Here is a 12,017-nt window from a genome sequence, read left to right on the forward strand (position 1 = left end):
GATGTATAAAACAAAATTAAACAATTAAAACTAAAATGTACGAGTTGTATCCTAGACGTTAAATTGGACACGTCCAGATTTTTCTGGCTACTTGTTAAAGAAACTTTTTTTGAGTCCACATGAACCAAATATGGTAGGCACACCACTATTCTACAATAATGTAAGTATTATTAAATATATAAGTTAGTATTGTTTTACTAGCATTCGGTTCTGTATTACCCGGTTATAATTATAGTACTGAAATAACTATATTCTAGCGTCTAGAATAATTTCGATTCCAAATCCAGCTGAACAAACATATAAAAATACGTACATATGTAAGTATTTCACGCGATAAACCACGCGCCATATTGACGTCAGACGCGATTCGCAAACGCCATTTCACTTATTGAATAGTTTATGAGAAAAGATTTTTGTTGACACACTAACGTGTTGAAAAGTTGATTTCTATAGTAATGGCACACGTTTATGTAACATGATTTCTCTTGCGCGATAATGAAATTGAAAATCTTATCCTACTGATATACGTACGAAAGTTTGTAAGTATGTGACTGTGTTTGTTATTATATCAAAAACTTCTGAAAGGATTTGCTATTATATCGTTTAGATATTGAAATAATTACTTATTAAGCTGAAATGTTTGGAGATTCAAGACGAGCGAAGTCGCAGGCAACAGTAAATATTTCTGTAAGATAACTACAGTTCGCATACGTAAGACGAAAAATCCCGTAAATTTCCATTCCCGCGGGAATATCGGGAAATCCACGCTTAGTGTAGGTACCCCTAGACCACTTGTGTCAAATTTCAACATTCTAGACCCAGCAGTTTGGTATGTGCGTTGATATGTCAGTCAATCAGGCAGAGCTTTACCCGAAGTTCGAGACTTGTATTATAGGATAGAAATACAAACACACATATCAACCTCTGTCCATTACCAGGTAGACAGAGCCAAATGTGGATAGGCACAAAGGTCACGTTAAACTTGAAGGCTTGATAATGGAAATGAGATTTATAGATATTTAGTGACAGCTTACTAAATTAACTTTCAAAACCATATATTTTCCAATCGGGGTCAACTCGTGTTTTGAGACTGTGCAGACCACATGCTTAAACATGACTGCACTAACCTCAAAACCCAAAAAGGTACGACAATGGTCTAAGATCTAGAAAAACTGGCGAGGTGGCATGCGTGATGTTCACGCTAATTTTCCGCTTGCCAGTCGCAAGGTTTAAAAAAAGAAGCATTTTTTTTAAAGTTAATTATGTGTCTTGGAGAAACTCGTTGTTGTAAAACCTTGTTTCTTGAAGTCGAGTTACCTTTTTTTTGTAGTAGTTAAACTCATGGTTCGATCGACTTACTTGCCTACATTATAAGCTATTTCTGTTTGCTGTAATACCTTGGACACGCAAACAGGTATGTTTTAGTGTAAAAATAGAATTAATTATCCTATTAATCAACTATTTTAACTGGGCCATTTAATTTTAGAAAAGAAAGAGAATAATTTATTGAAAATATTTGATGTAGCAGTCGCCTCAAGAACAGTACTGCCCAACTAAGCGCAAAAGCGGTAACTCAAAGAAAGCGAGTTTTGAGATAATTGAAGTTATGTAAAAATAGTTATATATATACTTTATGTATAGTTTTTTTTATTTGTTAAATATTATTTATATATTATATAGGGTGTATTTGTTATCACATTAGTTAAATTATCAAAAATGTATAATAATGTACTTTATTCATGAGATACGGTTACACCGCTTAGTAAACTATAGAATTAAAATTGAGATACCGCTTTTTCGTTAGCTCTTCTCAAACATGTGTGTATACAAAAAGGAATGTATTTTCTATCGAATAAAATATGTATTATTTGAAAAAAAAAAACAATTAAAGTATATATATAACGTTTTTTTATTATTAAAATTTGAAATTACATAAAAAAATATTTAAAAACAAACGGTTTTTGGAAGGAATTTTATTAGTCAAAAGTAGGGAGTTCTCTCCAAAAGGACATTCTATTTTGTGGTATTATATTTTGAAAAGATTTCAAAATATTTTCTTTTTTGTTTCTTGAAATTCCTTCCGGAGCAGTTTTCTTTTTTGGTGGAGGCAAGACATGACTTTTTAAAATTTTTTTTCCTATAATGCTAGCAGTAATTGCATTTTGATCGAATCCTGTTTTGTAGGTGATATCAAAACTGCCTCTTTTAACTTCAACTTCAACCATTTCGCTGACATATGGACGCGGTTTAATTCGAGACAGTGCATATTGTGTGGTATAATCATCCCAGTCATAAAAGTCTTGCATGTTCATCTCTTTAAGTTTTACATTTTTTCCTGCAGTGCTAACTGCCTGAGAAAAATCTGCGAAATCATAAATTTTGTTTTTCATGCGTTTTATGGACAGCTCTACCCTATGATGGAAACTATCAGCTGACATAAAGGTGTGGCCGGATTCAAAATATTTGATGACAATCTTGTCGGCGTTGATATCCTTAGAATTTATAATATAAATTAAGAAAGAAAAAAACGTCCAGTTTTTGTTCTGGGAGGAACAATTATCAACCCATAGTATGATATTTTTTTTATCCCGATGAAAAATAAAAAATTGATAGTATGCACTTATAATTTCGGCTTTGGAACGTCCAAACAACCCTTCATACCATAGTACAGGAAAAACACTCAAATCTTTTCGGCCTTGACCAGTTGGCACGAAACTTTCGTTGTAAACCACTATCCTATGAGTAAAAATAGCAGTTTTGAACATGTCTATCCTGGGCAGCATGATAACTTTTTGTAAATCAGCAGAATATACAACAGTATCAGTTTCATTTAGCTCACTGTCTAATTTATACTGCTCTCTGGACATGTATGCCCGTTTGTTATGACTTTTCCACTTCGTGCAACCTAGACAGTCTTCTTTAAGGTTTTCTTTGGTATGTGTATCATCGTGTAAACGGAACTCTTCACAGTCCTCACACTCTTCGTGGCCAAGCTTTACAAAAGAAATATTTAATTCTGCGACTACTTCTCGATATTTATCGTAAGATACTTTGCAAGACGGATTTTTTTCTAAAAAGTCTTTATGCATCGCACTGATTGTCAAATCACTGGGTAAGTATAAGCGATTGGGAGCGTGTTCACGCCTGTAATGAGATATACTCGGCTCAAAGCTCATTATATGTTCCTTAATAGGAGTAGATTCAATTTTATTGTGAGGAGTAGCTCCCAGTCTTTTGTCTACTGGTGGTGCAACCGTGTCGTTAGAATTGGCCAAAGCCGTATGTAAAGGTTTGTCATTAGATGATTTGTAGCCCAAAGTTGTCAAAAAGAAGGTTTTACATACTCCATACTTTGTACCGAGCACGTCCTTAAGTGAATAACTGTAGCTTACTTTTTTTCTGTACTCCTCTGATTCAAATCTTGTTACTGTTCTTTGTTTCACAGATTTAGCTGAGGTGTGATGCAGCATATAAGCCTTCCTCTCTTTGTCATTCAAACTCCAGAAGCTCTCATTTATAATTTTTCGCTGCTCTTCCGATATATTTTGGATACACTGCTTTTTGCATGAAGCAGGACAGGGTGGTTTAACGTTATGTTTCTCTCTAATCTCACTTTTTTTCACTTCATTTCTGACTTTGAGAGGTTGGTCGTGTTTTTTTCTTTTCCTAATTGTACCGGCCTTAGTATAAGTTGTAAGATTATGTGTATTTCCATCAGCTATCTCGTTTTGTGTCAGATTCTCGGTGTCCCTAAGATTATCATTTGGTGTCACTTCGTGTCCTTGAGATGAATTCTCAACAGATTTTTCGTATTGAACACTTATCACATTTGAATTATTCCTAAGAGATTCAGAAGTGCAAATAGTATTATCGGAAGCAGTTATCAATATTTTTTCTGTATCATCTTGAAAAATACAGGATCTTTGTTGATCTTCAATAGTATCTGTGATCAAAGGTTCTGGATTACCGCAATTAAAAACATTGTGTATGTTGTGTGTATTAAAACAAAAGCCTGGCGATGATATGTCACTTAAATCATTATGTTCAATAATTGGCACAGTTGTCAATGTGATCAACGAGTTAGGGGATTTGTTGTTATTCCCGATTTCTGTGTTTTGATCATCCTGATGCATAGCGAAATAATCAACGTTTGATGTACACGGACCCGATAAAAAATGTGAATCTTCAAAGTCGAAACCATTTGAGGAAGGAAGAATCGGAGCTAGTAATTGATCAGCACTGTTGAATCTTGAAAATGCGGGATCATCATCTGAATCACTAGTAGGAAAAAAGTCGGGATCGATCGTTTTAATATTACGTTGTAATTGTTTGGATTCCTTAAACTTTTCCCTCAACGCCTTATTTTTTTGTGCTAAAAGCATCATCATTTTCGTATTTCTTTGCGACATGGTTTATCTGTAACAATATTTAATAAGTATAACTGAATTATTTTATTCATCAAAAACGTTTAGTTATCTTTAACAAACATAATACAAATTATATATTTGGGAAATAAATTAAAATATTGCACTTACGTAATGTAAAGTGCAAATCAACTTATTATCATCGGAACAACAATAACCGTATGGCTGGGAAAATATGATTAAAAATAATTTACTTTATGTTCTGGTAGATCAAGGTCAATTTTGCTAAGTACGAATGCGTACGAGGGCGCGCACGCCAACCGCAAGAAAGTTTAACACAAAATTTCTAATTTTGCAATGATTATGGTTACAAAATGCTAAAATAATATTTAATAGGACTTACCTGAATGTCAATGTATGAAGTGACCCCATTAAGCACCTTAATTTACAGTTTTTTTCTCAATTTTGCACAAATATCATGACCTCTTCACAACAAAAACAAACAAGTTATGACACGAATTTGCGAACGAATTTGCCAAGGGCAGGGATAAATCACTGTAAAATGTATTAGAAATTCGATCTTATCCAGTAAAACCATAAGGGCTAATTTAATTTTGCTATTGCAACCGTATCTCACTAATTCAAAACAGTTTGCGTATTATGCAAGCATTAAAATACTAAGCATTATAGCGGTAACTCATTACTGATTTTACTCATCCTACTTACCGCTTATCGGCTAAGCAAAAGTTGTGTATTTATTTAAGAATTTTAGCGATATTTAAATTTGCGGCTGGTTGCCTACGTAATATTAATATACCTCTAACACCCTTAGTGATATATGGTAAAACTGAGATAGAAAAATCTTTCTTAAGGTTTTTTCATACGTTTTGAACAAGATATTGCTAAATGGCTTAGTCCAGTAGATGCGTATTTTTTAAAGCTATCCGATGGCATAAAAATCAATTTTACGATTTTTTTTGAGATACCGCTTTTGCGCTTAGCAGGGCAGAGTAGCTCACCGACATTAACAATCTTAGTGCATTAAGAATACACGATGTTGCAGAGACACAATATTATGTTTTTTGCCAAATAAATTTATAGTTGAGTATCATTTGGATGATGCTGGCTTTAGACCCTTTGAAGCGAACAAACGAAAATCAACCAGGAATTACTAGATAAGATATGTTGAAAGATATGTTGAAAATATAATGACCTGATGTTGAAAGAGATAAATTTGATAAAGAAGGTAATCAATACGGGTCGCCATCGCAACGAATGCTTTGTATTTAATAATAACTTTTAATGATAACGGTTACCTTAACGTACCATGATCAGTTTGGGAAAGTCCTGGCGGTAGGTCAGCTATAGAGTAGCCTGAACCTTGCACGTAGAGAGCTAGTGATGTATGTAGATAAACACTAGTGGAAGTGAAAAGATGTAGTCCTTGCCTACGAGTACCTCTGGTAAAAAGAGTGATTAGATCATATGAATGTCTTAAGTTTCAGATTCTGAACACTATAGCTTAGCAAGGAGTAACCGGGCCTAACAACGGTCGGTTGTTATGCCCGGTTTCCACAGAAGCTAAGCGAATAAGAGATTTGGAAATAACGAAATCTGAGTGGTTATTTAAAACAAATGTCACCTCGTTTCCCCTCCTCCGCTTTAATGGAAACCGGGCATTATGCGCTTCTTTCAGCAGTGCGTTTGCTGCCTTTGTATATGAAAGTTCGGACATAAAATGGATTAAAAATGTATTTATACGAGGCTCGTGTAGTTGATTTTAGCTTGGCTTGTCGCCTTCCCGTTTTTTGCGGTTTGGCCGCGGTTCAAATTTTTGAATTTCGCTTATCCAACCATCCTTTGTGCGATGTCAAAACACAATAGGACCTGTAGCTCTGAACACCTGCGCACTGACTCAGGTATAAATAAAACACGAATTGGGCCGGGTTCGAGTCCCGTAAACTTGTAGCCGTCAGTCCTGGACTGGTCTGACGTTTTGTTTGTATTGTTGGTGGCTGTATGCTCGATGTTATAAAGTATGTCGATATTTATAGATCGATTAAATTATGAGATTCATGTACAACTGAAGGATAAAAAAATTACTACCTACCAATTGAATATATTTTTTTTTATCTGGAACGGCGTGTGAGAAATCGGGGAATATTACAAAACAGAAGGGATCACGAAGAATTGAAAACCTTATTTCTTTCGAAGTCAGTATTGGCCGCATCTTTGGGAAACTTTCTGTTCTTTTTGACCAAATCACTCGAATATCAGTATCACTACCTTTTTTGAATTAAAGGTTAATAAAACATTACTTAATTTCTCGAGTTCAGTTGGCCCCGACTGGAATAAAGCTATAAGGTCGAGATACGCAACGATGTTATGAGCTCATCTGACTCCACGCGGTCATGCAGATCCTCTTTGATATATAAAATAATGGGCTGTTATCATTGAACTGATGAAGACTTAACTAAGCCCATGTCTTAATAGTTATAAATGCATGTTTTTGTTGATTGGTTTCAATGTTGTGGCCTTCTTTGACTGTTTATTATTGCAACTAAAATTGGGATGTTGAGAAAGAATTACCTATTAGTTAGTAACATGATAGAATACATTAATAAAATACGACACGTGAATTATTAGTTTTAATTTTTGACGCCATAAATGTTTTATTCTACATAACATACATGATTGCTCTATCCCGGAAGGGACAGACAGAGACAAATAAGTATTATCCAAATGGGACGATCCCTGCAAATTTCTGCTTCAATCATCGATAAGGTTTCATTAAGAGTACGGTTGCTTAGACTAGCGTCTTTCTTCATTTTTCATCATCTTATCAGGATCATTTATATCATCTAAACATTTCCCAAATGTTAAAGTTTCTGAACATGCTTCCTTCAATAGTTTCCTTCGACGCCATGTTATATTACAAACAACAATACAACAGCATGTTTCAGAACTTACAGTTTTTTCTATCTCTATAATGTCACCTCTTTCCTAGAGGGGTAGGCAGAGACTACATCTTATACTATAACTGCGGTTTTAATGCACATTTAAACATCCTTATAAACAAATACTGAAACTTAGTTATCCGGGCGATGAATCAAATATCGTGCGCGCTTTGAGGCATAACATATGGTCACGACATGAAGAGACTGACTACTGATTGACTGACTTACTGAAATAAACGCACAGCCAAACCTTAAACTAAGAACGGATTTCCTAAAATTCTCACGAAACTTAGTTTGCTTATAAAAATAAATTAACATAAATGTAAATGTATACCTTCTTATATAAAGATACAAAATAAATTAACATAATGTAAATGTATACCTTCGTATATAAAGATACGTATTTTCTGTATGGAAAGAAAGCAAACAGTGCCCTTGTCTGTTGTAATAAATATAGCGTTCCTTTTGACGGATCTGGCAATTTAGTGCGCCCGCCCAGTCGTTAGTAATTCTTTGTACATATTTAAATTAATGCGTATTATCTTAGGGCTAAGAAGTGTTTTTGTTTCTTAGTAATTCTTTGTGTAGACTAATTTCTGTTCAAGGCTTTGTGTGGGGCAGAAATATTTGATATTTTTTTTTTATCTAACTTCATTTGATTTTGCCCTACCTACTATCCGTTGATTTGATTGAAGACTAGATTTTGATAGATTGCCCGGTGGTTCTACCTACGCCTTAAGATGTGGTAATGTAAATCAAATTAAAATGCAAGTAATGAGATTATGATAGCTGTAAAAAATCTCAATACGAGTATATAAATTCTATTATTAAGCCAAACAACTGAATGAGGCCTATAAGTATTTTCAAGCCTGTCTACCCCGCAAGGGGTATACACGTGATTATATGTATGTATGAAAGTATAAGTGAAATAACCATTGGTTAAAAATGCTTTTGTTTTTCAATACTCGTTTTTGCCGTACAGTCGCATGTGGAGAACCTTGACTTCCAATGTAAGCGGCTGTGCATCTAGTAGATATTCATAGTAGTTTTCTATGTCCACTCCTGTTATATTAGCACTTAATGTCAGATGCCTGATGAGCCTGTAATGATGATTATTATTCAAAGGGTCTCGCCATTTGCATTAATGGACGAGCTTTATCCACTTAACAATATATATACATAATATAAAGCTGTCCTGAATGGACACTCTTATGTCGCTTTAGTAGTAACTAAATTTCAATGAATTTGTTTTATTATATTATACGTAGGTTTAACATTTTACATACAACACCACTGCCAATTATTCATCTAGATGTGTGACCTTGTGCCTCCTTACCAAATAAAAAAAATAAGCACTCAACAAATGCTCTTTACTTTTTCCTAGCTATGCAATACCTATGCAATTCTTTTTGTAGGTAATGGGTTAGAAACCTGTCATTATATGAATTTCAATTTCATTATTTAGCCATACAGCTGAACGTGTACAAAACAGACTTTTCAAGACTTGGCTCTATCTACCACGCAAGGGATATAGACGTGATTTTATGTATGTCAATGTATACAAATCCTAAAACACTGGCTTTGTTAACAAAGTCCTATGTTTGTTCACAAGATTATTAAGTATTAATATTCAAACTAAAATAATGACATGCTGAATATTTGGGTTAATCCTAACATTAGGCAACGTTGAATACAATTGAATATAATATGTATGTGTGTAATTACAAAACATACATCATTGTCATTTAGAGAAAGTCTAGACTGGAACACTGAACTTTAGACACAATCGGAACACTTGTGTAACAGAAATGCATTGTATTGACCTAAATTTGTTGTTAAATATATTTCATTTCAAATTTTTCCTTTGGAAATATATAATGTCTACTAAACAAGAGATTCAGTGGAATATTGGACATTTGGTTAATATTATCGTTCTGTGTGGGTTAGCTATCATAAAGGGCGATACGCCCATACGATTAATTTTTGGAATAAATTTTTACTAGTTAGGGTGTAACACAGTTTACATTACATTAAACCTTGTTAAAACATTTCTTTTACAGAAAAATCTTGTATCTATGTGTATTTAAATTTACTTCCATAGCGTCCTCCCTTAATTAAACTTTTAAAGATGACAACAAATATTGTACCGTATGATCTGAAACAAAGAAGTCAGACTTATTTTCTAGATGTGATTAAGCAACTCCTGACAGTGGGTGGACTGATCAGATAATAAACGTTTGGCTCGAGTCCTTGTCCCAAAATATTGAAAGTACAGAATACTATACAGACTGACATAACTGACATTGTGTATTTTCTGTTGACCTTTTAGTTCTCGTATTAGTTTTGTAGACAAATGAAAAAAGAAAGATAAAAATGTTATTGCGAACATCATTGCCAACAAACCACGGGCCCAAAATATAGCGGTGCGTTTGCAAAAAAATTACTAAAGCTGTAACGTTGATTTATCATGACAAAAACAAGAAAAAACAAGAGACCGGATATTTTAATTCAAATTATAAGTTTAAAATAAATTATTTCACTATTTCGTCGAAGCTTCGTCGCCATTCTGCGCGGTGTACATTTTGCGCCCCTACTAAGTGGGTCACACGGTCTCGCCAGTCGCTATCGATTTTGCCATCTTACGCAAAACGTAGGGCTGTGCAAGTGGGAAGCTGAGAGCGGAAGAGTCTTATATCACTCCAATTTTGTGTGGGCGGTCGTATTTTGAATCTCTCCAAATGTGAAACATTATTTAGTCTTGAGGACACTGATGATCGCATGAGTTTACGTACGTGTACATACATATATCAGTACGTAATGCGATCATGTAAGCCGTTTCTGCGTTTCTCAATTTCTGCTTATTTTTATTTTGTGTGGACGAGTTTACATGCTTTAGTTAAAAAAGTAGTAGTTTTTGACTTAAAGTACATATTTTTCTAACATTTGCTTGCCGGATAGACTGTTTAAGCTTTTTGATTGTGTCTCGATTTAATGTTCAGACTAAAAATTGATAAGATAAATTTATTTGCCAAAACATATTGATACCAATTTTTTTTTATATAATCGGTCAGTATTGGTCTATTCAATCTATCAGAAAAAATTAAAAACACTTTCAGTTAAAGCTACAGTTTTATAAAAGCTACGCTTGCCAAGAACAATACGATTGGGCATGTTTTATTATTAGCAGTCTTATTGTAGGTATTTTAGAGTTTATTATGGTTAGAAGTATTTTCATCAATTTTACATTTTTTGAAGTGATTCTAATGATGATTTACTATAACATGAACATACAACTTGTGCCCACGTCTGTCTTGGCTGTACCGCGTTACAAAATGACCAAATAAAAAAGCAACCTTTTTAAAGTAGGTTTAAGGCAGTTTAAACTTAAACGCTGTTGTTATTCTTAGAAAATTGTGCTCCATTAACTCAACCTTTTAGCCGCAGTGGCAAAAGAGTTGGGACAATTTGATGGTTTGCTTTATTATTTAAATTACTTATCACACATGTTTTATAACTGACTGTCTAACTAGCTGATAAGAGATAAAGGCGTGATATATGTATGTATGTATACTCAAGCTGCGGAGCTAGAGTACTACAAGTAAAGTGTAATTTAATACCAAACCACCCTTTGAATCACAACTACACATAGACTACTCTTCTATGTACACATCTTGCAATGAGGGCTTCTGATACCATGGTTAAAAATAGCTCGTTTATATGATCATTATACAGGAAGGAAGTTTATGTTTGTTTGGGTCAGATAAAATTTTATTGGAATAACATTGTTATGTTGTCCACGAGGAAAAACCCCGCTTCTGTAATTCAGGATTGATACATTGACCGATTGGTTTTAATAATAACAAACATTATACATAGTTCCTAATGTCCCTTAAAACAAAAATTTAATGATTAGAAAATAATAAAAATTGTATCCATCCAATATTGAAATTTCAGAGTGATTGGGTTATTTATATAATAAAAGGAATGGTTTTGTATAAATACATAAAATTAGATTTTTACGATCGTATGATCTATGATCTATCTATACTTTTCACAAAGGAGGACCTGTGTTTCTGCGGACTGTATTCTGGGTCGTCGATTTTGTCATACAAAACAATCACTTCAGTTATAATTTTGCCTTATTATAATCACCCCTTTTCTCAGTAGGCAGAGACTATTTGTCAATTTAGGGTAATCTTGACCTGAACTTTTGCCAGGACATCTCCGATTTGATCAGGATACGTTGGTCTAACCAAGGCCTTCGTCTTTCTCGTTATATTACGTGTTATTGCTTAGGAATTATGTCGGCGATTCCAGAAATTGGAAAAATGTCACGTGACTAACCTAGTGCTCGATACTGGTGGCGTGAATTTAGTAATTGGGTCGTAGACGGATAGCAACACAGGTCGACGTTACGAGTGGGCGAGGACGCTGGCTTGTGACGTCATCTTGAGATTGCAGAAGTTTATTGGCAAGCGTAGATTTGCACAGACATCAATCATCAAGTGGATATGATATATATGACCTCTCGTCTCATTGATCTCTCAATTCTTTAGTTCTTCTCAAGGTGATGATAGTGAAACCTTTTTCTAAAAATATTCTAGTGTTACTCGGTAATACGCTAATTATGCTATAGTAACAGTAACTCGTCTACCAACACACGGCTCTACATATTCTCTATAGTTGGCATTTGTAC

General features: G+C 34.1%; 2 protein-coding genes across 2 annotated transcripts in view; one reads left to right on the forward strand and one right to left on the reverse strand.

Moving 5' to 3' along the window:
- LOC106137146 (dual specificity tyrosine-phosphorylation-regulated kinase 2) overlaps positions 1-12,017 on the forward strand; it is a 131,910-nt gene that overhangs the window by 4,310 nt on the left and 115,583 nt on the right. The window lies entirely within an intron of this gene.
- Positions 1,910-5,256, reverse strand: LOC132903387 (uncharacterized). The gene is made up of 2 exons (XM_060951650.1): positions 4,768-5,256; positions 1,910-4,416 (listed from the first exon to the last, which is right to left on the reverse strand). The coding sequence occupies exon 2, from the start codon at positions 4,407-4,409 to the stop codon at positions 1,977-1,979; it is 2,433 nt and encodes an 810-aa protein (XP_060807633.1). The 5' UTR covers positions 4,410-4,416; positions 4,768-5,256; the 3' UTR covers positions 1,910-1,976.

This window comes from Amyelois transitella, chromosome 25 (assembly GCF_032362555.1).
Source record: "Amyelois transitella isolate CPQ chromosome 25, ilAmyTran1.1, whole genome shotgun sequence".
Lineage (NCBI taxonomy): Eukaryota > Metazoa > Arthropoda > Insecta > Lepidoptera > Pyralidae > Amyelois > Amyelois transitella.